The 26,180-nt window shown below is 34.3% G+C and overlaps 3 protein-coding genes across 3 annotated transcripts; all 3 read left to right on the top strand.

Annotated features, from left to right (window-relative positions):
* Positions 1 to 675: 675 nt before the first annotated feature.
* Positions 676 to 8,428, top strand: LOC134275533 (uncharacterized; the record flags this gene model as incomplete). The annotated part of the gene is made up of 4 exons (XM_062757811.1): positions 676 to 748; positions 4,100 to 4,138; positions 4,268 to 4,300; positions 7,413 to 8,428. Coding segments are annotated over 4 exons (350 nt in total), but the record flags the coding sequence as incomplete, so codon positions are not given.
* Positions 8,429 to 19,610: 11,182 nt separating this feature from the next.
* LOC134275534 (E3 ubiquitin-protein ligase TRIM45-like) lies at positions 19,611 to 20,564 on the top strand. Its single transcript, XM_062757812.1, has one exon. The coding sequence runs from the start codon at positions 19,696 to 19,698 to the stop codon at positions 20,557 to 20,559; it is 864 nt and encodes a 287-aa protein (XP_062613796.1). The 5' UTR covers positions 19,611 to 19,695; the 3' UTR covers positions 20,560 to 20,564.
* A 167-nt stretch (positions 20,565 to 20,731) lies between these two features.
* Positions 20,732 to 21,586, top strand: LOC134275535 (uncharacterized). The gene has a single exon (XM_062757813.1). It carries the CDS (start codon positions 20,732 to 20,734, stop codon positions 21,584 to 21,586), a length of 855 nt encoding a protein of 284 aa, XP_062613797.1.
* The last annotated feature ends 4,594 nt before the right edge of the window (positions 21,587 to 26,180 follow it).

The following is a 26,180-nucleotide window of genomic DNA, read 5'->3' as shown; positions in this document are numbered from 1 at the left end:
CTCTATTCCTCCTGTCATTGTAAATACTTGCATATATCTCATTAAATTATTTACGATCACCCAATCAACTGAAAGAGCAGTGTATTGTGATCACATTTATTATATTTCTAGTGTATTTAATGATTTGATATGAAAACAAAATGAATTTAATTTCATGAATGAGCTAGTGCAAAATAATCAGAAAAGGAACATCAGATAATATTTTAATTTCAATTTTATTTTCTTTCATAATTATTAATTTTATATGATTTCATTTTAATAGTGAGAATTATACTTTAATTTTGAAAAGAATGACCTTGGTAGTTAATACCCTGACTTTTTCAACAATTAATATTTTTTCAACATTAGTTTTATTTTAATTTTTGTCCCCATATTTGGGCTAATAACTTCTTACTTGGGGCTAGTAAGTTTAATGCTGCCACTAGCCCATGGGCTAGTACTTGATTTGAGTATTTAAATTGCATACCCTTGGTAGTATTTCTCTATTGTATCACTACCTTTTACTTTTTTTTTTAATCTGAACACGTTTTCTTTAAACTTATGAATACTTTCTTTCGTAAATTGTATCGTATTGAAAAAATTGAATTGTGACACAAGTATTGCAATACGTATCGTATCATGGAGGGGCCGTATCTTTTCAGCCCTAGAATGTTACACCTGTCATGTTTATTTCAGGGCGTGGTCGTGGTGGATTTGGACAGCCCAGCAAACAAGGGGGAGGATTCGGAAGTCCCAGGGGTGGATTCAGGTGGGGATCCAGGAATTTCTTTCTTTCTGTAGACTTATCACAATCAGCAGTGTATTTCTTTTTAGCATCTTTTGCAGAAAGAAAGAAACTCCCACTCATTCAAGTACAAAGCTAAAAACTCTAAATATTTAACTTATTAAACAGTAATTATAAGTGAAACAGTAATTATAAGTAGTTGAACAACTACTATTTAAGAAATAAAGTCCACGTTTTTGTGAATGTTCCAGAATAATCTCTGAGGTCGAGAAATGTTGTTTGAAAGATAAAAACTGAGGCATCATTCACGAAAACAAGGACTTTATTTCTATTCTGCTACATGTAGTTAGCAGCCCTAAAATACGACTGATCGTTTCTCTATAGAGAATCGAACTAGGTCACCATGCTGCTTTAACGCTGTTCCATTTAACACCAGTGTAAATTTGTTTGTTTACCTGTGAATAGAGTGCAGACAATTTGAGCTTTCGCTGCATTAAAATTAGCCTTTTATTGTTTGTACTTTGTAGCTTAAAAAGATTAATCTTTTTGAATGTACAATAGGCCTAACAAAATCAGTTTCCTATTTTACCACTTTATTACCAAGATCAAGAGTTTAAAAATGGCGGAGGGAGGTTCGGGAAACAGCCCCACTTGGCCTTAAAAACCTACATTCATCAGCTACTTTCTGCAATAATATACAGTGTTTAAATTGTAAAAGACGACACATCAATGTGGCTTTCATTCTTAAGTCAAATGTACATTTCAACTGCACAGGTTTTATACGTGTTTCTGATCTGATAATTTTTGATGACGTTCGTGATTTATTGGAGAATAATGTCCGCTGCTTTCCTTTGAGGTAGCCAATTATCGTGGTAGAATGGTCTGATGTTTGGGAGGTCCGTGTTTGCTCTGCTCTTATTTTCTATTGTTTTATGGATTTTGAGATTGAATTCTGTTTGTTATCTCCATATCCTTCTTCTTACACAAATAATGATTAAGAAACAAGAGGCCCACGGGCCTTATAGGTCACCTGAGCATTCTGCAACAACTTTCCAGTTATTGAATTTGATTCATGTTTTAAGCCAGATGCTATATGGCATTCACAATTTTGAAAGAGGCACCATTGATCATCATAACAATACACTTAGCTGTTGCTTAGCTTGGTTTATTGATTTAAATATGCCCAATAATAAGTTCATAGGATCTTCATGAACGTTTCATGAACATTTCATGAATAAAATTCATGAAAAATTCAAGGAAATTCATGAATTATTCATAATCACCTCGCAAGGGTACTGATACCCATACGCAAGGTAGGGGAAAAAATGCATTCCAACTAATCAGTAATATTCAGCAATAATCAGTAATGCCCCTAACACTGTGAAATAAACCCCTGACCCTAGGTCCACACATAGCACAAATTTTAAAAAGGCACCGTTAAAATTGTCTATCAAAAAATAAATAAATGTTTTATAAATACAAAGGAGCAGATTTCAAACAATTAATTCATTTTCAGTATATAAGTAGAGCCCCACCCCCACCCCTGACCCTGGGGCCTTGAAATTCAAAACTTTGCAAGATTAGGGCCCTTGCTCATCATAACTATTTAGGTAGTTCATCTGCTTCATACCCAGAGACAAAAAAGAAAATTTTCAAAGATTTAATGTATATTCACTATAAAATCAATAGAGCCCCCTCCCCCCCCCCCCCCCCCCCCCCCCCCACACCAGAACCCCTGACCCTGGGACCATAAAATTCACAATTTTGGTAGAGGCACTCTTGCTCATCATAACTATGTACTTAGTTAGTTTATTTAATACCTAGGAGCAGAGAAGAAGATTTCAAAAAAATCATGTATTTTTACTATATAATCAATACAGCCCCGCCCTAACACCAGAACCCCTGACCCTGGGACCATAAAATCCCCATTTTTTGTAGAGGCACTCTTGCTCATCTTAACTATGCACTTTGTTAGTTTATTTAATATCTAGGAGCAGAGAAGAAGATTTTCAAAGAATTCATGTATTTTTACAATATAATCTATAGAGCCCCCCCCCCCCCAACACCAGAAGCCTTGACCCAGGGACCATAAAATTATTCACAATTTTTGTAGAGGCACTCTTGCTCATCATAACTATGCACTTAGTTAGTTTATTTAATACCTAGGAGCATAGAAGAAGATTTTCAAAGAATTCGTGTATTTTCACTATATAATCAATAGAGAGCCCCGCCCTTACACCAGAACTCTTCACCCTGGGGCCATAAAATTCAGAATTTTGGTAGAGGCACTCATGCTAATCATAACTATGCACTTAGTTAATTTATTTATAAATATCTAGGAGCAGAGAAGAAGATTTTCAAAGAATTCATGAATTTTTACTATATAATCTATAGAGCCCCCCCCCCCCCCACCACCAGAACCCTTGACCCTGGGGCCATAAAATTCACAATTTTGATAGAGGCACTCATGCTCATCATAACTATGCACTTAGTTAGTTTATTTAATATCTAGGAGCAGAGAAGAAGATTTTCAAAGAATTCATGTATTTTTACTATATAATCTACAAAGCCCCCCCCCCCCCCTACCAGAACCCCTGACCCTGGGACCATAAAATTCACAATTTTGTTAGAGGCACTCTTGCTCATCATAACTATGCACTAAGTTAGTTTATTTAATACCCAGGGGCAGAGAAGAAGATTTTCAAAGAAATCATGTATTTTCACTGTATATAATCAATAGAGCCCTGCCCTAACACCAGAACCCCTGACCCTGGGGCCATAAAATTCACAATTTTGGTAGAAGCACTCTTGCTCATCATAACTAACTACTTAGTTGGTTTATTTAATACCCAGGAGCAGAGAAGAAGATTTTCAAAGAAATAATGCATTATCACTACCTACTTATTTAGCCCTGCCCTAGCACTAGAACCCCTGACCCCAGGGCCATGAATTTCACAATTTTGGTAGAGGACTCAATGCTTATTACAATCATGCAAACAGTTTGACTGCTTGATGTCCAGGAGTAAAGAAGAAGATTTTTAAAGATTGCATTAATTGTAGTGGTTTTGGCCCCACCCCTCAGGCCCCAGGGGGGCAGGGATCATGAAATTCACAATTTTTGTTCCCCTTCACCCATAGATGCTTTGTGCCAAATTTGGTTGAAATTGGTTCAGTGGTTGCAGAGAAGAAGCTGAAAATGTTCAAAAGTTTACGAACGACGTACGACGAACGACGACGGACGAAAACAGATAGCAATAGGTCACCTGAGTTTACTCAGGTGACCTAAAAACATTAGAGAGTGGCTGGTTTATTTTTTTCTTTTTGAATAGCCAGTAAATGGGTTATCGATCAATGACAAATGTTTTATTTTTACAGAGGGCGTGGCAGAGGAAGAGGGGGATTTGGAGACCGAGGGTAAGTTTGATACGAAATGCCAGCAGCTGACGTAGTGTAATTGTGTTTGTATGTAATGATAAAGGTACATGATAGTATTGTTGTAAACATTTGTAAATTCCTCCATGCACCAATTTCTTTTATTATCAGGGGTCGAGGACGAGGGGGTTTCTATGACAACTCGTGAGTGTTTTCATGCATTGCTGCTTGTGGTTTTTACATTGCACGCAGACATGATTCTCACTTAATCTGGAATTTGTTATCTTTTTATACGCCCGTCTTAAGACGGGACGTATTATGTTATAGGCTTCGTGTCCGTCCGTCTGTCCGTCCGTCCGTCTGTCCGTCTGTCTGTTAGCTTTTTCGTTTCCGGCTCATAACTTTAATACTACTAGGCCTAGGAATATCAAACTTTGTCATCTGATGCATCTTGGGTAGAAGGTGTGTTGTTCACAAAAAGTAGGTCGCTCTGACCTTTAATTAAGAAGTTATAGCCAAATATGGAAAAATCCTTTCCGGCCCCTAACAAGAAAACCATAAGACTTACAATCATCAAACTTGACCAGTTTATGCGTCTTAGGTAGAAGGTGTGTCGCGACCTATTTCAAGGTCACTGTGACCTTTAATTTAAGTGAAATTAAAAAAAAATATGTCTTTTTACTATTTATATACACATCCCAAATAATGTAAGAGTATTGCACTGTCCTTATTAAAAAAGTGTTAAATCAAGAAAATACTTATTTTATTAAAGCATATACTTGACAGCATTTATCTATAACAAATATAATGTATGTTAGAGAAATCCTACCTCTCCCTTGAGTGTAATTATCAAGCACTGGTCAAGAAGAATTTTGATAACAGAAAATTGCATGTCAAATTAGAGAGAAATTAATGGGTTTTGAGTGCCAGGAGCTAACTGCCAGAGCATTGGTGTTATCTGTCCCTTGAGTATTGGGCAAATGGGTAAGCCTGTTTGATTAAAAATAGGCTATAGCTCTTGTTGACTAGCTTAATTTGATGAAAAGTAATTAAAACTAATTTGATATTGCATTGTAGACTAATCTGATATTATGTAATATTATTAATTTAAAAACTAATTTTATGGGGTGGGGTGGAATCAGCATGTCCATATGAATTACATATTAAAACCTGTTGGAAATTAAATCTCAACAAAAAAAAAAAATCTTTGAGTGTTTTATATGTTTTTAAACAAAATTTATAGTAGATAGTGCAGACCCATTCATCTCTTGGTAGTAATGAGTAGACAAGCATCCAGTTAAAGATTTATTAATGAGTTCAATGTAGGAAGGCTAGCTGTCTCTTATCTGTACCCTTTGGGGATTAGACAGAAGAACTGCTGGTCAGTTTATAACATATGTCATTTGATGGCCAGCCTTTTTTTTCAAAATTAATTTGGTATAGATTAAGTTGTTAAGACTAATTTGATGATGGGCATTTGACAAGGTCTAACACAACCAGCACAGAAATCTATCAGTTATGTAATATTTATTATAATTGATGCCTACATCACAGGGGATGGATAAATATTTTAAGGAATGGAAAAATCATCGAAATCTTAGAATCACGGGCAAGTTTGATGTGATTTCCTTGCACCTAAACTGTTCAAGAAAATTGTAATTTTTTTGACGGGCGTATCATGCTGTGGCGCGGCACTTTATTTTATTAGAAAAATAGAATGAAAAAAGCATTGATAGAAAATACAATTACTTTTTTTATACAATGTGCTTTTAGCAAAATGAAATGCAGGATAGCTTGATTGTTCACAATTATTTATCAAAAGCGTAAATGTAGTCATTGAGTAACATTGTAGAACCAGGGGACGTGGTAGAGGGGGTAATCAGGACTACATGTGAGTCCACTTATTGTTGCTAGCAGCCCTTGTGTCAATTTTTGTTGCTCACATTTACCCAAGTCCCTTTTTTCTTGAGTTTGGCAAAAATACAAATATTTTGATTTACCTTTTTAATTTCTTTTTAGTAGGACCAGTGTGTTTTAAAATTTGCACAATGATGTAACACTTTTTACATCCCTTTATGGCATCAAGCTTTAGGTTTACCTAACATGGACTTCCAGGGCTCGACATTAACGCTTGTCCGCTTGTCCGGTACCAATGAAAAACAATTACGGACAAGTGAATATTGCTGGGCACTTGTCCGATTGGACAAGTGATTTTTCATTAAAGAAGTCTTTGAATAATAATAAACAAAACAAATATTTATTTAATTGAAAAGTTAATCGAATACAAACGGAAGCATGAGTACATAAACCCGAATTTCGATCCTGATATCAATCCCTTTGTAAGTTGAAGTTCACACTTGATCGGGATCGATATTCACTAATTGCATCCATACCATTGCATGGCGTGGATCTTACAATGTTTGCCGGTTTGGAATATATCTGATTGAATTATAGATTCACTTGCAAAAATTTATGTTGTTGTCAGGTCAGGTAGTCTAGATAAAATTTTGTTTTATATGTGTTTGTCTTTTTTATCAATAACAAGACCAATAAATCAATTAATTTTTTTTTCATTTTTGGAATAGTTTTAAAGTTGACAGAATAAGAGATTCAATAAAAATTTTTTTCTGGCAAGTGAAGTTGATATTCGGACAAGTAAACATCTTGGTCACTTGTCCGAATGGACAAATAGGGAAAAAAGTTAATGTCGAGCCCTGACTTCTGCACCATAAGAATTCACTGATCTCTGACTGATAATGACTTTTGGACAATATGATATCTTCTTAAGAAGATGAAATCACAAGTGTATGATAAAGATTAGACAAGGGAATTTAAATGAGTTTTAAAAAAATCTGCTGTCATACTGAACTTGAATAGCAAAATGTCAGTTGCCGAAATTCCAGTCAGTTACTGATTTTTGTAGATTTATGATAGCTTCAAGTCCTTCAAAAAGATTTTAGTAAAGCTTATAAGGCATTGAGATGAAGAATAACAATGCATATAGATATTATGCTTCCTGCTAAATTTCATTCCTCAGCTTTAAAATTTTCAAACCTTAATTTTAAGTAATTATAGTAAATGGAATAGTTTTAAATGTTTTTGCAGCCTTTCGTATGTAGCCAGGTGACTTGCTTGTTTTTGTAGAACAAACCTGACCTTTATTAGTCTTTTACAAATAACAATTACTTACAAACTTCTGATGAATGGATCGAAATATGTTGAGATTCATGACTTTAAAAATTGAATTTGAATTAAACTTTTTTTGTCTTTGGAAAACATACATTGACTAATTGGTATTGTATTTTCTGTGTTATAGGCGAGGTGGTAGAGGAAACCGTGGCAACAGGGGAGGTAATCGCTTTCAGCGAGGTCGTGGGGGTCGAGGCAGAGGTCGCGGAGGGTCAAGGGGAGGAGGCATGACAGCAGAGGAACTAGACAATCAGTTAGATGCGTACATGTCCAAAACAAAGAGTAACCTAGACGCCGAGCTCGACGCCTACATGGCCGAATCCCAGAGCTGAGCATAAACACAGAGGAGTTCCGAAGAATCTGACACAATTACGGACGAGTAGTGTAAACACCAAGGAGTTCTGAGTAATCTGTTGCAACCTTACAAACAAATAGTGTAGAGATATCAAATGTCAGTTTATCATGAACATTTGTGCAATATGTCAAATCTGAATCCATGTTTTCTCATCAGATTTTAACAGTGGTCAGAATAACTTGTTTTATGTTTTAGATTGTGGGTACTATAAGTTTTCTTATTTTTGTTGAGAATAAATATTAAAATATAGTGGTTTTGATGTGAGGGACTATAGAGGAGACATGTAGAGTTTAGTAACTGCTTAGTTTTATATTGGGGCTAATATGATTCATATGAAATGTATACCAAATTACTTCTTGTATATATATTTTTTAAAATAGTTTTATGTAGTTTCTAATCAAAGAACATGTATCAAATGTACATTAAATAGTATTTGTGTTCTGTTGTTTTATGTAGCTGGTGTAGATGTAAAATTGATAGTGTATTTGTCTAAGTAAATCAGTATTGTCATTAGTTGAATATTAATATTGAGCATTATTTTGTTAAAAGGCACAAAAATTTTATTCTTTTTATGGAAATAAAGTAATGTGCAAGTCCCATCAAGGCCAATTAATTTTTTTAACTTTTGTAGGAAACTGTGTATGCCTATGTTTACAGTTTTTTGTGGTTGTATGCTGTAGAATGTTTTTATAGCACAGTTATCTTTTTTGTTAAAGTATATAAAATATACTACTTACCTAGGCCTACATTTTTGTCTTGAATTAAAAATTGTGAATCCTGTAAAACAATTTGCTCTTATGATTTCGAAGAACATTGCTGATTCAGAGAATGCCAATTGCTGAAAGATGTCCAAAATCAGTGTTTCATATTTGATCTTGATTTGCATGATAATTCAAAAGAAAGGATATATTCACTATGACAAAAGAATTGACCTATAGGAGAGAACAATTTCCCGGAAAAAGTGACATTTAAAAATTAACATTTAATTGTTGTTTTCTGCTGTATAATTATATGTCTAATTTTTATGCGCCCGGATCGATAGATCCTGGGCGTATATTGTTTTTGTCCTGGTTGTTTGTCTGTCTTTCTGTCTGTTGTCAACTTTAACCTTCGCCATAACTTTTGAACAATAAGAGATAGGGACTTCATATTTGGTATGCATACTCCACTAATAAAGTCCTTTCAAACGACGACAAGGTCAATGATCTTGTGACCTTGACTGTGACCTATATGCTAAAAATAGCTTTTTCCACTGTTTGTCATAACTTTTTAACCATAGGAGATAGGGACTTCATATTTGGTATGCATACTCCACTAATAAAGTCCTTTCAAACAACGACAAGGTCAATGATCTTGTAACCTTGACTGTGACCTATATGCTAAAAATAGCTTTTTCCACTGTTTGTCATAACTTTTTAACCATAGGAGATAGGGACTTCATATTTGGTATGCATACTCCACTAATAAAGTCCTTTCAAACGACGACAAGGTCAATGATCTTGTGACCTTAACTGTGACCTATATGCTAAAAATAACTTTTTCCACCGTTTGTCATAACTTTTTAACCATAGAAGATAGGGACTTCATATTTGGTATGCATACTTCACTAATAAAGTCCTTTCAAACGACGACAAGGTTAATGATCTTGTGACCTTGACTGTGACCTATATGCTAAAAATAGCTTTTTACACTTTTTGCTATAACTTTTGAACCATAAGAGACAGGGACTTCACATCTGGGATGCATACTCCACCGATTAAGTTCTTTCAAATGACACCATGGTCAATGACCATGTGTCCTTGACTGTGACCAATATGCTAAAAATAGATTTTTTGAACTTTGTTGCCGCCGGGCGCATAGTGTTTCACAAACACATCTTGTTTCAAACTTGTATTTTACACCTAAAATTTATGAAGTCATCTGAGTAAACTCAGGTGACCTATTGCTATCCGCTTTCATCTGTCATTGTTGGTCTTGGTTAACATTTGAGCATTTTCAGTTTTTCTCTGATACCACTGAACCAATTTCAACCAATTTTGGCATATAGCATCTATATAGATATGTTTGAAGGGGAACAAAAATTGTGAATTTCATGGTCCCTGCCCCCTTGGGATGGGGCCAAAACCACTAAAATTAGTGCAATATTTAAAAATCTTTTTCTTTACTCCTGGACATCAAGCAGTCAAACTGTTGGTTTGATTGTTATTAGCATTGAGTCCTCTACAAAAATTGTGAAATTCATGGCCCCAGGTTCAGGGGTTCTAGTGCTAGGAGGGGGCTATATTGATTTTATATTGAAAATGCATTATTTCTTTGAAAATCTTCTTCTCTGCTCCTGGGTATCAAATAAACTAACTATTAACTAAGTACATAGTTATAATGAGAAAGAGTGCCTCTTCTAAAATTGTGAATTTTTGTGGCACCAGGATCAGGGGTTCTGGTGTTAGGGTAGGGCTCTGTTGATTATATAGTGAAAATGCATTAATTCTTTGAAAATCTTCTTTGCTTCTGGGTATTATTTAATCTAAATAAGTACATAGTTATGATAAGTAAGAGTGCCCTTCTAAAATTTTGAATTTTTGTGGCACCAGGGTCAGGGGTTCCGGTGTAAGGGTGGGGCTCTGTTGATTATATAGTGAAAATGCATTAATTCTTTGAAAATCTTCTGTGCTTCTGGGTATTATTTAAACTAATTAAGTACATAGTTATGATAAGTAAGAGTGCGCTTCTAAAAATGTGAATTTTTTGGCCCCAGGGTCAGGGGTACTGGTGTTTAGGGAAGGGCTCTATTGATTATATAGTGAAAAATGTATAGTTCTTTGAAAATCTTTTTCTGTGCTCTTAGGTATTAAATAAACTAACTAAGAAGATAGCTATGATGATCAAGAATGCCTCTACCAAAATTGTGAATTTTATGGTCCTAGGGTCAGGGGTTCTGGTGTTAGGGTGGGGCTTTATGATGATTTTATAGTGAAAATCCATTAATTCTTTGAAAATCTTCTCTGCTCCTGGGTAATAAGCAGATGAACTATATAGTTATGATGTGCAAGGGCTCTTCTTCTAGAATTGTGAATTTCCAGGCCCCTGGGTCAGGAATACCAGGGGGGGGGGCTCTACTTATACTGAAAATGAATTGTTTGAAATCTGCTCCTTGGTATTAATCAAACATTTCTGATAAGTAAGTGTGCCTTTTCAAAAATTGTGCAGTGTGCGGACATAGGATCAGGGATTCATGTGTGGTAGGGGCACTTCTGATTATTGCTGTATATTACTGATTATAGTTGATATGCATTTTATGTTCCCCTACCCTGCCTATGGATATTAAGGAGGTTTGGGGGTCAACAAATTAAAAACAAATTAATCACCAGATATAACTTAAATTTTTAAATATGATATCTATAGCTGTCAACTAACATTTGACAAAAAAAGAATCTGGGTGGATTAGGCGAGTCATATGCCTACGCACGGGCAGGTAAAATATTGCTTTAAAAAATCTTGCAAATTCCACTTTTTGTTAAGTTTGGGAGTTATTTATAACCATATGCATACAGTAAAGATAAGACCTGAATCAAATTACTTACAAAGTGATTGTAATTAACCCACCAAAATGGTAACACGGTTTAGTAACCATAAAAATGACAGAAATTGAATGTTAAAACTGTGTTGTTTATATAGAGTGGGTCTTCGTACCATTTTTTTGTAAGCAAATATTGAAAGGGTATGGATGGATGTATCTCTCGCCATTTTAAAAAAAATGGTACGCAGACCCACTCTATATAAAAAAGTTAGTTTTCCTACTTAAATTTCGCAACATATTCTCAAAAACTCCAAGTCCAATTGTGCGTTTGCTATACATATACAGTTGACCTTCAGATATCCGGATGCTTCAGTATCCGGACGATTTTTCATCGGAACGAATTTTAAAATGTTATTCTGTCTTGTTTAACTGGTGATTCAGATATCCGGATGCTTCACATATCCTGACAAATTGACTGGGAACCAAAACGTTCGGATAAATGAGGGTCCACTGTAGAACTATTTGCTATTTAAAGGGCAATGTATGTGCGACTTCGTGGCTCAGTAGTCATAGCGGCGGTGTTGAAACACCCAGTTATTTGTCGCGAGTGTTCGAATCAAGAGGATTTTAAAGTTCAGGTTGAAATTTAGATAAATTTATTTTTTCTCTAAAACAGAATGAAAAGATAAGATGATGAATTTGTTTACGGTCAATTAATATATTTCCTTTAATAAACAAGTTTTCAAGCTACATGTGTATATAACATTTTGAATGCATTCAGTTCAAGACTACATTATATACACGATTGAAATGTAAACAGTCAGGGGTAGACCAGCGCGATATGGCTGTTCTGTATGCGAAAACAGTTAAAAGGAAATTAAAGTAAAGCGTACTATATCTCCCAAACCCTGAAAACATATTTGAAAGAACAACTAGCAAGCAATATGAAAAGCATCAAGTTTAAAAATACTGTAACGATAACCGCAAGGTTTAAAAAATAGATATTGTCATTTGGACAGCGCTGTACAAAGTTTAAATGTTTCAGTAAATCGTACAACTGTGAAATTTCCGAAATGCTTACAGAGCGACAAAATCAGTGTGAGCATATGACTCGCCTTATCCCCCCAGATTCTTTCATACATACCAGTTTTAAAATTTGATTATTTTGGTATATCTTTATATGGAGATCTTCTAAAGGAGATCGAAATAGTCTAAAAATGGCAACGACCAACCAGCCCCTTTAAGTAACCAAACTAAGCAATTACAAATTTTAAGTTTATAGTTATGATTAGCAATGGTGCCAGCCTCTTTCAAAATTGTGAATGCCATAGCATCTACCTTAAAACATGAACCAAATTCAATCATTTGAAAGTTGTTGCATGATTCTCAGGTGACCTATAAAGCCCATATGCATGGGCCTCTTGTTATTTACAACTTGACAATAAACTTCCAAAGTTCGCCAAAATCTCTTGAGGGTCATTAGTAACCAATGAAAGGTCTTGCCACAAAAAATACATATGTTGAGTATTGAAGCCCTAGCCCTAACTGTTTAGAAGTTATGACCATGGTTAGATATTTTTTAAAAGTAGATCAAACTCCAAGGTCAAGGTAAAAGATCTTGCTATCAAATATAAGGTGTTGTCACAAGGATTAAACATGTAAAGTATGAAAGCATTAACCCTAACCCTTTTAAAGTAATGGTCAAGGTTTTCTTTTTAAAAGAAGGTCAAACTCCAAGGTCAAAGTTCTTGGTATCCAATGAAAGATCTTTTCACTAAGATTACACATAAGTGAAGTACCGGTAGGATCACTAGCCCTAAGCATTCAAAAGTTATGGCCAAGGTCAAAGTTTTTTCATAAATATAAAAATCTCCAACGTGAAAAGGTCAATGTAATTGGTATCCAATAAAAGGTCTTGTCACATGAATACATAAGTAATGTATGGATGCCCTAGCCGTAACTGTTCAGAAGTTATGGCCAAGGATAAAATTTTAAAAGTCAGTCAAAGGGCCAAAGGTCTTTCTATCAAATGGAAGATCTTGTCACATGGCTTAAATATGTAAAGTATGAAAGCACTAGCCTTAACCCTTTAATAGTTTTGGTCAAGGTTTGCTTTTTAAGAGGAGTAAAAACTCCAAGGTCCCGGTCAAAGTTCTTGGTATCCAATGAAGAATCTTTTTTCACAAGGATTACATATGTGAAGTATGAAAGCGCAATCCCTTACCGTTTCAAAGTTATGGCCAAGGTTAAAGTTTTTTCTCTAAAGTACAAACACCTCCAAGGTCAAGGGCAAAAGGTCAAGGTCGTTGGTATCCAGTGAATTGTTTTAAACAAAAAATACATATGTGAAGTATAAATGTCCTGTCTTCTACTGTTCAAAAGATATAGTCAAAGAAAGAGTTTGGGATTTTTGTGTAAAAATGGGTCAAACTCCAAGATCATGGTCAAATTTGGTGATACCCAAAGAAAGGCCTTGTCACAAGAATACACATATGACATATGAAAGTCATAGCTCCACTAAATCAAAAGTCATGGGCAAGGTTAAAGTTTTTGCAGACAAACAAAGAGACAGACAGACAGCTAGCCAGAAGGACGGACACGACAAAAATTATATACCCCCGAAACTTTGTTTACGGGTACATAAAAATATGTAAGCTTCCTTATGCTTACTACACAGTCATCTTTAGGGCGGTTTTGTTAAAGGATCGGAATAACTATCTTATTTTTCGATTTCATGATGTAATCAATCTATTGGCTTATCACGCTTTGTTACGCTTCAGGTTTATGAGAGTCGAAAGCATTCATTTAAAAATCCGCTGGGTGAATTCCATTTTGGATTTAAAAACCAACGTGCAAGATTCATTTTTTTTTGTTAGGGAATGTATTTATTTTTTCCTCATTATTCGGTGTAAGGTCGTGGGTCATCGATTAGAATTGTTTCATCATCACTCTGGCGTGCTATATATATTTAAGGAATAACTGTCTTATTTTTCGATTTCATGATGTGATCAATCGATTGGCTTGCGTGATAATTTGCATAAACGCCGAAGACATTTATGCATAAAATTATCACGCAAGCCATTCGATTGATAATCGTCATAAAATTGAAAAATCTGACAGTTATTCCTTATATTTACATGCTTTGATTCTGCCAATCCATGTGCTCCAAGTCCTGCTTCTCTCGCCCTGCACGTGTGTTTTTTTTTTTTTTTTTTTTTTTTTTTTTTTTGAACCGCGCCAATACATTGATGGGGAAATTTACAATTTGTAATTTTATCTCGGACAAGGACATTGGAAAGGTAAATATATCTTGATAGAGCAAAGTTATGGCACGCCTAATACATGTATAGTTTTCATCTGTAAAACTATATTTAACTGTTGTTAACTATAGTTTACGAATTTTAATCTAGGTTTATTTGTCTGTAATAAAACGTTTACATTAGATTTTGTTGACAAACATATAAATTCACGTCTGTAAACTATAATTTACAATCTAAAACTTTAGTTAAGAGTTGTTCACAAATCGTGAAACTATATTCATCAGATCGTTAACTAAAGAAAAATTTGCCTGGTCTCTTAGCCATGATGTATCAAAAATAAAATCACAGAGGTCTTCAAAGGAAAAAAAAGAACGCAACAATGCATGGATGATGCATCTAGGGATGGACACTACCAGACATGCTTCAGATGCTGGATCTGACCTACATTTTCCAGATGAGTGACCAATAAAGTTTTTGGAGCAGGTCCATTCCAAAGTAACTACAGGTATAAGCCCTATTGGGACCAAACTTGCATGAATGATGCATCTATGGATGAACACTACCAGACTTGCTTCGGATGCTGGATCTAACCTACACTTTCCAAATGAGTGACCAGGTTAAAGATTTTGGAGTAGGTCCATTCCCAAGTAACTATATATGCCCTAACCGGTGACCAAACTAGCATGAATGATGCAACTATATAGAGATTAACGCTACCAGACTTGCTTCGGATGCTGGATCTGACCTACATTTTTCAGATGAGTGACCAGATTAAAGTGTTTGAAGTAGGTCCATTCCCAAGTAACTGTAAGCCAGGGCTACGCGGACCAAATTTGCATAGAGTATGCATTAAGGGCGATTTTTCACCAGAGACCGCTTACACCTCTGTTGTCGTCTAAAAAGTAGTTCGAATTGTCAAATAATTAAATTCAACGAAAATTGTATAAACATTAATTGTTTTGTATGTTTTGCAAGTGATGTAACGTATTTTAAGCTCTCTGGTAGTAAATATTTTTTCGAACTTGTCTCCTAGGTTTCAAAATGAAAAAAATCAAAATAAAATAGTGCCGTACATACCGGTATTGAAGTTATTCTAATAGATATTTTAATTTTAAATAAAAAAAAGAAGTGCTACAAATTAATATTTCTAATTTCATTTTAAAAAATTACTAAGTTGATGTAAATCTATGATTTATTTTCGTTTTACGAGATTCATGTAATTTAGACGATAACAGAGGTGTTGGCGCGGATGGTATATAAACGCCCTCTGGACACGAAGAGATTGGCATCTAGGGAAGGACACTACCACACTTGCTTCGGATGCTGGATCTGGCCTACATTTTCCAAATGAGTGACCAGGTTAAAGTTTTCGGAGCAGTTCCATTCCCAAGTAAATTATCAGTGCTACCTTGATCAAACTTGCATAGATGATGCATCTATAAGGATGGACACTACAATTAAGATTTGCTTCGGATGCAGATCTACATTTACTAGATGAATGACGAAGTTATTCCCAATAAACTATATTAAGCTCTACCTGGACAAAACGTGCATGGATGATGCATCTAATGGACAATCGAAATTTGCATCGAATGCTGGATCTGACCTACATTTTCCGAAAGAGTGACCAGATTAAAGTTTTTGGAGCAGGTCCATTCCCAAGTAACTATCAGCCTCTTCCCCAACAATCCAATTAAAATTAGATGTCATGCAGATCCGCTGGCATACTCACTATATACGGATTTAATTAACATATATAATTTTAATTAGATTGCCTCAACCCGGACCAAACTTGCATGGATGATGCAAGTAGAGATGGACACTACAAGACTTTCTTTGGATCCTGGATCCCTGACCTAGTTATTGGAATAGGTCAATCCCCAATGAATTTTAAGGCCTATATTGAAACAGAACTTGTAATATTGTTGTCAGGATAAATACTAACTGTTAAGAAAATTTGATCTGTGAGATTTGAATTACTTACATGTATATTGATAACATTTGCTCTAGCTTCAGCCATTCAAAAGGTAATTGATTTGTTGGTACCAAGAGAAAGGGTTTGTAACAAGAAATACTCATGTGAATAATTTAATATTAAATTCGTACTAGCTGTTCAAAAATGCAAGTTTTACTTTTTTTATTCAATAACTTTTTGAAACGTGATTATTTCAGCGATTTTTGATTCTTATTTCAAAGAGTGTTTTCAGACACACCTAGAAAAAAACATGTTAATCACGCATTCTCAATTTATAGTCTCAATTCTCTTTAAATAATGTACCGCGTTTTAAGTAATATAATATTTCAAATAAATTTTATTTTCTGCCAGTTTTACGAACCTTTGTTGGTTGTTGATTAAAATACAACAATTGTTTGTTGTAGCTTGAATGATTATCTTAGGAGAAAATCACATTTTATAGCAGAAATCGATATTTACGTTACTGTCGCCGATCATCTTGTAGTTTTTATTTTAAACCAAAAAGAATTTTTAAATCATTAACATATCTTTTTCTTAGTAAGATTGTCCTACATTTGAGTTATATTTTCTGAATATCACACCCTTCACATATATGCGTGTCACAGATTTTTAAAAATGTTAATATATTTATCAAATTTTGATGTCACCGCAAAATTATTACTTTTCTATTTGGAAATTCAAAAGGACTGGAAGGAATGATGAACTAACTCAATAAGACTAAGTTGTAACTTTTTAACATCATGAGCACCCTTTCTATTGCATGGAAAGGTAAAAAAGACACTGTTTATCTGTGTTTATGAACAATAGCCCCCCTTTTCTTATAAGTCCAATGGTTAAAAAATTCAACGATATTTACGTGTTAGTATTTATTCACAAATTAAGTAAGAGAACTACACTGTTCCCTATGGGCCAAATTGCCTTACACTCAAGCACTAGAATATGCCTTTAATTAACAGTGGAATAATTGAACAATGGCATTAAAAGTTACGATAAATCTCAAAAAGATATTTACGTTACCGATATTTACGTTACCGATATTTACGTTACCATGTTTTAAAGTAAATAAGTATTAATTTCTAAAGCTGTTTGAACAGATTTGCGAGTGAATCTTTACGATGTAAATACTAAGAACATGAAGAAATATACACTGTTTCTTAAAATGTCATTTTTTTCTGTAACAAGAGTGCAGAAATGCAAATGGAAGTGCACATGCAAAGGTGAACATTTTTACTCAATATCTTGTGCATCCGTGTGATTTGAAAATTGAATTGACATAATATTATTCATAAGTAGAATCGTGGTTTAATAATTGAATCTTTCCATTTTGAGCAATTGGTTAATATTGCATAGTTTCAAGTGTAATGCACGTTATCATTCGGAACGTAAATCTGAAACACAAAACTTTCTTCAAGTCTGTATTTTGCTGTTTGTTTGAACTGATAGTGATCGTCAACTTTAAAAAAATGGTTATATACACTTGAATTGTATACCAAGCTAAATATTTTGAAGAAAAAAAAAATCATTTTTGTAGGAAATATAATTCCAGAAAATAGGCGCTGCGTTGCATGCAGTGGGGGGGGGGGGGGTGTTCTACATCGGGTAAAAAAAGAAAGACGGCTGTAGGTGTTGTGTGTCAAGATACTGGTTGAAATTGAATCCATTTCCATTTTTGTTGCTTTGCAAGAAATACATTTATTAACATGTATAAAATTTGCACCTAATTTTTCCCATTTGCATTGTTGCATAGACATATGACTTAGGAGGTATGCGTCTATGCTTTAATGGTACTGAAAATTCAATTTACGTTATATGAACGTAGAATGTATATTGCTCTATAGAGCACATGTGATGTGCAACTGTAATTATTGACAAACTTTTTAAGGGTGGTGGGCGATCTTTGTTTTATTTTTGAGATTTGACGATAAAGTTTTCACAAACAATTAAGCATTTCTGGTATGTAGCAACAAGGGGGGGAGCAGTCCCACCCTGCCCCCCTTTTTTCTCCAGCCTTACTTCAACTTCAGTAAATGTTCAGTAAAAGGCTGGTTGCCCCCACCCCCACTAATAGTGATGTACGGAAAATATATCGTAATAATTGGTACTGAATGTAGTTGGCATTGAAAAAAGTTCGCCTCCCCCCTCTAGGATTTTCGACTTTGAGCAAGTTTTCTCACCCCGCCCCCCTTTTTTTTGCCTTGTCAACAACTTTCAAAGTAAGTAAAAAAAATTCTCTGGCTACCCCCCCCCCCCCCACACACACACATACACTTTCAAAAACGATGCTATGTGAATGACTGCATTTGAAATAATCAACAGATTAATTGGTGGAAGGGGGGTGTTATGAATTACATGAGTCCTCTATAGATAAATCATTTATAACTTGAATTTTCAATTCAACCCTTTGTAAGAACACAGATTAGAAAATTCATAAAATTCAATAATTTGAAATAATATAATCATTTTCCCCCCGAATATACTTTTATTTTTGTATGATATCTATGTGCGATATTTACGTGATATTTAACAAACACTTCGTAATCAGGTAATGGCGAAATATTTAACCTTTTTATATTCTAAATAATGTGCGTTTCTCTGAGCAGATTAATAAAGAATCAATTAATGTAGCATTTTAGGGAATATTATCATTATTAAGCTTATCATCGAATGAGCTAAAACTTGTTAAAATAAAAAGAAAATAATTTCATCTAAATGAAAATTATGTCCGTTTTAATTTTACTAATAATTGAATCAAAGATTGTACACCCCTTTTACAAATGTGCTTAAACGTTTCATAAATGTTTATAGTTAACAAAATTTGATGTGTATTATATTAATTTTGTATTTAAAAAAAAAGTCTTTCGTTTCCAAATATGGCTTTTCAACATCACCTAAATATCTTGGTGTAAAATTAGCCCTCCAACCGCTTTTATTTCGAAGGAGGCCAACAAGACAATGCATGAAGTATGTAAATCAAATTGCGATTTTTAATAACTATACACTTTCATGTTTCAAATGACGTATAAAAGTGTTAATTTCAGTTCACTAATTTTTTTGACTTTTCCCAAGATCGATTTGTGACTATAAATTGAGAATGCGTGTAATACATAAATTACACCATTCTGCAACCTAGATGGAAAATTTAGATCGGGATCGAAAAACAATTTGACTAAAACCGAAAGTAAAACTGATCCACTACCGAGAAGGGCCACCAGAAGGAAATGACAAATGGAATCTTGTTCTTAGACCTTCTAAAGTTTTTATTCTAAAAAGAAATATATTGTTACTATTGAGAGGATAAAGAAGATGGCTACTGCTTTGACTGACAGCTCCTCGTTTGAGGACGTCACAGTTTGTTCTATATGCTTTGAGAAATACAAAACACCGCGATATCTACCATGTTCTCATTCCTTTTGTCATGGCTGTTTATCGTCACATATTGTAAGTGTGTGTAAGTCTACAGAACCGCGCTTAGGTTTTAATTGTCCATTGTGCCGAAAATACACTCCAGTTGTCGGTCCGTTTGATAAGCCGGAGGAATGGGTAGAAACTTTTCCTGTAAATGAAATATTGGAGAAAATGCTAGGAAGTCCAGAACAAAAAATGTGCGATTCTTGTATGAGAGATAATGAAGAGGAAGAAGCGTCTGATTTTTGTTTATCTTGTTTGGAGTTCTTATGCAAAATGTGTACCAAGTTTCATAGAAAACATTTGTTATCAAGAGACCATAGCATCTGTCCTCTCAAAGAGTTAAAACTGCAACACATTCAATCAACCTTTGGAAAAGATGACATTTGTAAGAAGCACCCAGACCAAAAGCTGAAACTCTACTGTAAAAAACACGAAGAGCCTTGTTGTGTTGTCTGTGGTGGCATGGAGCATAGACAATGCGACTCTGTTGAACCTATTGAAAAAGCTGCAGAAACTTTCAAAGCGAGTGGCACACTTGATAGCATTTTACAAGATGTGAGAAATTTTAAACAGAAATTGACACATGCAAAGGGCAAACAAGAGAAAAATATAAAAGAACTAGAAGACACTTTAGACACAGTTACAGAAGAGACGGAAAAAGAATTAAATGATCTTGTTTGTCTTATAGAGAGATTAAAAACAGAACATTTAGATGAGATTTCTGCTGTTGTAAAAAAAAAGCAAAGAAACACTTACTAGAAATGTGGGCACCTTGAGCGATGGTATTCAGTGTGCTGACTTTTGTTCTGATATCCTTGAAAAAGCCCAAGGAAAAGAAGATGAGTCAACCCTACCGATAAAATATTATGCAGCAAAAGAGGCATTTCAGAACCTGAAAAGAATAAGATTTAGGACAAAATTGGTACAGGTAATGGCTATGAAAGAACCTATTATGAAAGAAATAGCAAACATGAAGAAGTTGGCAAGTTTCAAGGTCACTGAATTGGTTGAAGATATTCCAGAGTTTTCCTTTGATGTTAGCAGTGTTCAGCTATGTTCTATTACTAAATTTAATGTCAGTGAAGGAAGGATTCACCGTGGAGCATGGCTATCAAACAAAACATTCATATTTTCTGATGGACAGAAAGGGAGATTTTGTTATGGAAAACTCTCTAAAAAGGAATGGAAATTGATTGGAATTCAAGAACCATTGCAGAATCCATACGGCATATTGCCTGATGGAGATGACTTGTTTGTTGCATGTGTTGATTCACAATCCATTGATGTGTTTTCTGTATTTGATTTCACGATTTCAAGAACCATATACCTTGGATTTGACACTTTTGGTATTTCAAGGTTGAAAGAGTATTTTTACTTGGCCTTTGGCAGCAAGATTGTTAAAATTGACAATGTGGGTAACAAAATAAAGTCTTTTAAGACAACAGGCTCAAGTGCTTCCAATATTCTTACTACAAAGTCTGGATTTATTGTGTACACTGACTGGAAGATTGACAAAGTAAGTGCCATAACTGACCAATGGGAATCCGTCTGGGAATATACAAGTCCTGATCTGAAAAGTCCATATGGACTTGAGAGCGATTCACAAGGAAACATATATGTTACTGGAATGCATAGTCATAATATCCATGTGTTATCAAATGATGGTGAACTAATTAGGATATTTGGCAATCTCAACAATCCAGTTTTTGTGAAAATTGCCAAGAAAAATAATGTTTGTTGCATATGTAGCAATTATGAAACCCTCACATTTTATGCAATGAAATGAGTAATTGCTTGACATTTTCTTTTTATTAAGCCGTGTCAACATGCACGCATCTTTTGCTTAATTAATTAATAAATGTAAGGTTCTGAATGTAAAGAGAGACATAATCATCATAAGGTGAAAAAGCTTAATCATGTTAATGGTTCTGATGTTTGACAAAAAGTTACACAATCATGTCTTTTGATTTTTGTCAATAAAAATATAATTAATTTCAAAATAATTATTTTTATTAACATATTCTGAATAGAAAAAAAACTGTGGCCAAAGTTTTCAATTTTTTTTAATGTGGGTCAGACTCCAAAGTCAAAACATTAAAATATTAATACCCAAGGAAAGGGCTTATCATACTGAATAAACATGTACTGCAATATGAAATCCCTAGCACCAAATGAAAAATGTTCTGAGTTATGAAAACGTACCTCTTCAGAAATGAAAAAAATCCAGTTGGGGGGGGGGGGGGTAGAAATGAAAAAAAAATCCAGTTGGGGGGGGTAGATTCAGATTTTAAAAACTGAGATGAAGGGGGAAAAATCCAACATGCGGTGTTTGGTTGTGTATATAGATTATTGAGAACTTATACATGTATTATTATTATTAGCAAAACGTTATACTCAGATCAAACACCTCCAAAAGAATTCTCTTGACCTTAATATCAAAATTGTAGACATCGTTAACAGTACCTTGTTAGGTCACCTGAGTCACTCAGGTGACCTATTGCTATCTGTTTTTGTCCGTCGTCGTCCGTCGTACGTCGTACGTCGTTCGTCGTCAATCGGTCGTAAACTTTTGAACATTTTCAGCTTCTTCTCTGCAACCACTGAACCAATTGCAACCAAATTTGGCACAAAGCATCTATGGGTGAAGGGGAACAAAAATTGTGAATTTCATGATCCATACCCCCCTGGGGCCTGGGGGGTGGGGCCAACATCACTAAAATTAATGCAATCTTTAAAAATCTTCTTCTTTACTCCTGGACATCAAGCAGTCAAACTGTTTGCATGATTGTAATCAGCATTGAGTCCTCTACCAAAATTGTGAAATTCATGGCCCTGGGGTCAGGGGTTCTTGTGCTAGGGCGGGGCTAAATAAGTATATAGTGAAAATGCATTATTTATTTGAAAATCTTCTTCTCTGCTCCTGAATATTTAATAAACTAACTAAGTACATAGTTATGATGAGCAAGAGTGCCTCTACCAAAATTGTGAATTTTATGGCCCCAGGGTCAGGGGTTCTGGTGTTAGGGTGGGGCTCTATTGATAAGACACTCACTGTCAGAGAAAATACATGAATTCTTTGAAAATCTTCTTCTCTGCTCCTGGGTATTAAATAAACTAGCTAAGTACATAGTTATGATGAGCAAGAGTGCCTCTACCAAAATTGTGAATTTTATGGCCCCAGGGTCAGGGGTTCTGGTGTCTGGGCAGGGCTCTATTTATTATATAGTGAAAATACATGAATTCTTTGAAAATCTTCTTCTCTGCTCCTAGATTTTATATCATTTAACTAAGTACATAGTTATGATGAGCAAGAGTGCCTCTACCAAAATTGTGAATTTTATGGCCCCAGGGTCAGGGGTTCTGGTTTTAGGGCGGGGCTCTATTGATTATATAGAGAAAATACATGAATTCTTTGAAAATCTTTTTCTCTGCTCCTAAGTTTTAAATAAACTAGCTAAGTACATAGTTATGATGAGCAAAAATGCCTCTACCAAAATTGTGAATTTTATGGCCCCAGGATCAAGGATTCTGGTGTTAGGGTGGGGCTGTATTGATTATACATGTATAGTGAAAAAACCTTAAATCTTTGAATATTTTCTTCTTTGCTCCTAGGTTTTAAGCAGATGAACTACCTATATAGTTATGAGTAATCCCTAATCTTCAAGAATTGTAAATTTCAAGGCCCCAGGGTCAGTTGTACCATAGAGGGGGGGGGGGGGCTGTACTTATATACTGAAAATGAATGAATTGTTTGAAATGTGCTCCTTGGTATTAATCAAATATTTTTGAAAAGCAAGGATGCCTTTCCAAAAATGGTGCTTAAAACATGGATCAAATTCAATCACTGGAAAGTTGTTGAATAATGCTCAGGTGACCTATAAGGCCCATGGGCCTCTTGTATTTTTTATTGAAATAGCTCACATGTAAATCGGCCAGCATCGTTTGAATGTAAATTATGATGGTAGAGCTTGCTGTGGCTGCTGATGATTAGTTACGAAATGTTGATTGACAATACATATCATCAATCTGATTTATGCAATAATATTTATTTAGTTTCTGAAGGAACGAAGCAACACAACAAATAATTAAATGAATACACCATAGCAAAAAATAAGCAAATCAAATAAAAATCTATATCAAAATAGTTTTTGAAACTTAAAAAAAAAAAACAGAAATATTCCATTAACATACAAAAGGGATATTCAACATGTTTTTTAAAGGTACTTGGACACAGATTTGAAGTTATTATTCTCTCTATAATATACTCTTCAAAAAAAGAAACGCATAGTAGAATTTTATTGACCCATTGATCATAAAGATTATTTAGTAAAATGATGCATTGATAAAACAGACATGTGGTAAGCAACAGGAATACTATCTAAATGTCAGAATTAAACGGCATCTAATGGAAGCAAATTTGTATAATAAAAACTGTATAGGAATACTCTCTTACTCCAAATGTAGAACTTTGGTCAGTTGTTGCAGAGTCTGGGGATGCGATTATCTTTGGCAAATCATGTCAATCCATTTTGTCCAATGATGCTTAATTTTGATTAAATCTAGCGATTTAGATGACGGTGGCTGAAACAGGTTGTTGTTTCTTTGCAAGAATAGGTGTGTCAAGCGAGCCATATGTGGCTGTGTATTATGAGATAACAACACGGCTCTAGGATGCTGCAAACTTGAATGGGTATGTGTAGGTAGAACATGGTTAGAGTACCTTTTTTCCATCAAGTCCATTGAATTCAAACCAAATCAATCTTACTTTCTTATAATACCGTTTTCCATATCATTACACTACCACCATCATCTTTTTTAACGTCCTGGAGGCAGTTATCTGTCATTCATAACAAAGGATTAGCACTCTTAATTTTATGAGAGGCTTTCAGATAAATATTCTACTTCGAAATTATTCTTTGAAAAAATACAAAAAAATTCATATAAAATAATTAAGAGCTAATGTCGGCCTTTCAATGCTGAAACCATTGTTTAAAAAGGTTGACTCAGAGATCTATAAAATAAAAAGTTGGTGTGGCATTCCTCCTTAAAGTCGCCCATTTTCCTTTTTGTGCTACGTAACATTCAGATGAAGCATTTTTTGGAAGCGTCATTTTTCAGATAAAACCAGATTCAAGATATCGAGAACCCCCGCTTTTTATAGCCCCTTTGTACCTGAAGGAATTGCATCGGAATTCAACAATTGAAAATTGAGATAAAAAATTTGGGGGAAATTTTGCAAAATCAGGTCTTTTTTGTCTGTGAGACTTGTAGAATAGCTGTAAAGTTAACAATTGCATTCAAAAATCATGCATTTCACTCGAATACATCGTATCCATACAAAAGTAAAACTATCATACATTTTTCAGGACATTGTTCCTACTATGCGTTTCTTTTTTTGAAGAGTATATTACGACTTATATATTTTAAATAGCATTTCACACAAAAAATTAATTAAAAATCTTATTTCGTTTAAAAGATATTGAAATTTCAAATTTTTCGGCGGGTTTGATTGACATATCCTTGCACTCTCACAAATTTAATTTTGTTCTTAATCCTTAGGAAAAGTGGCAATCTCGTTTTGTATGAATGGAAAATATTAATACTATAATTTAGAAAATTCAGAGTAGACACGTTCAAAAGCAAAACAAACATACAATATATTGTCAGTCCGTGCAGTTGTGGTAAGCAGACTGTGACGATTGAACGCACCCGGTGCATTCTAAATATAAACAATAACAGTACTCGAGCCCTGTTTACAAAAACTGTGTACATAACACGAGTGTGTTCGATTTGCTAAACTCTGTACGCATCCCTTAGTTCGGAATGACGATACTTGTGAAGGTGTTTTGCTTTCTTACATTTCTACTCTGAATAAAATTATTTTTCTTGATAAAAATTTTAATATTTCTCATTAAAACACATCAAAATTGCCACTTTATCTAAGGATTAAGAATAAAGTTAAAATTTGTAAATGTGCAAGGATGTGTCAATCAAACCCGCCAAAAAATTTAAAGTTTTGATAACATTTAAATAAAAAGATTTTTAATTAAATTTTTTGTGAAATGCTATTAAAATATATAATTCGTGATATTATACAGAAAAAATGAGAAAATATTAACTTCAAATCTGTGTCCAAGTACCTTTAAAACCATTACGGATAAATGGTCATGCAATGTACTCATGCAGTGTATTTATTTCTAAATCAATAAAATATATTCTCTTATGACATTTTCAATTACTCGCACCATGCTTTCAATGAATAAATCTTTTGAAATGAAATTTTCTATCGCTGAGATCTTGTATTGATAATAATTTAGTATGGTTGCACTGTTCAATAGCCATTCTGTTTTCTGAAAACATTTAAAAATGGAGAATCCAAA

This window comes from Saccostrea cucullata, unplaced genomic scaffold (assembly GCF_032062105.1).
Source record: "Saccostrea cucullata isolate Sc308-1 unplaced genomic scaffold, CSIRO_AGI_Scuc_v1 ctg13869, whole genome shotgun sequence".
NCBI classification, from domain to species: Eukaryota; Metazoa; Mollusca; class Bivalvia; order Ostreida; family Ostreidae; genus Saccostrea; species Saccostrea cuccullata.
The sequence above is the reverse complement of the archived record's forward strand: the minus strand, read 5'-3'. Positions and strand labels throughout refer to the sequence as shown.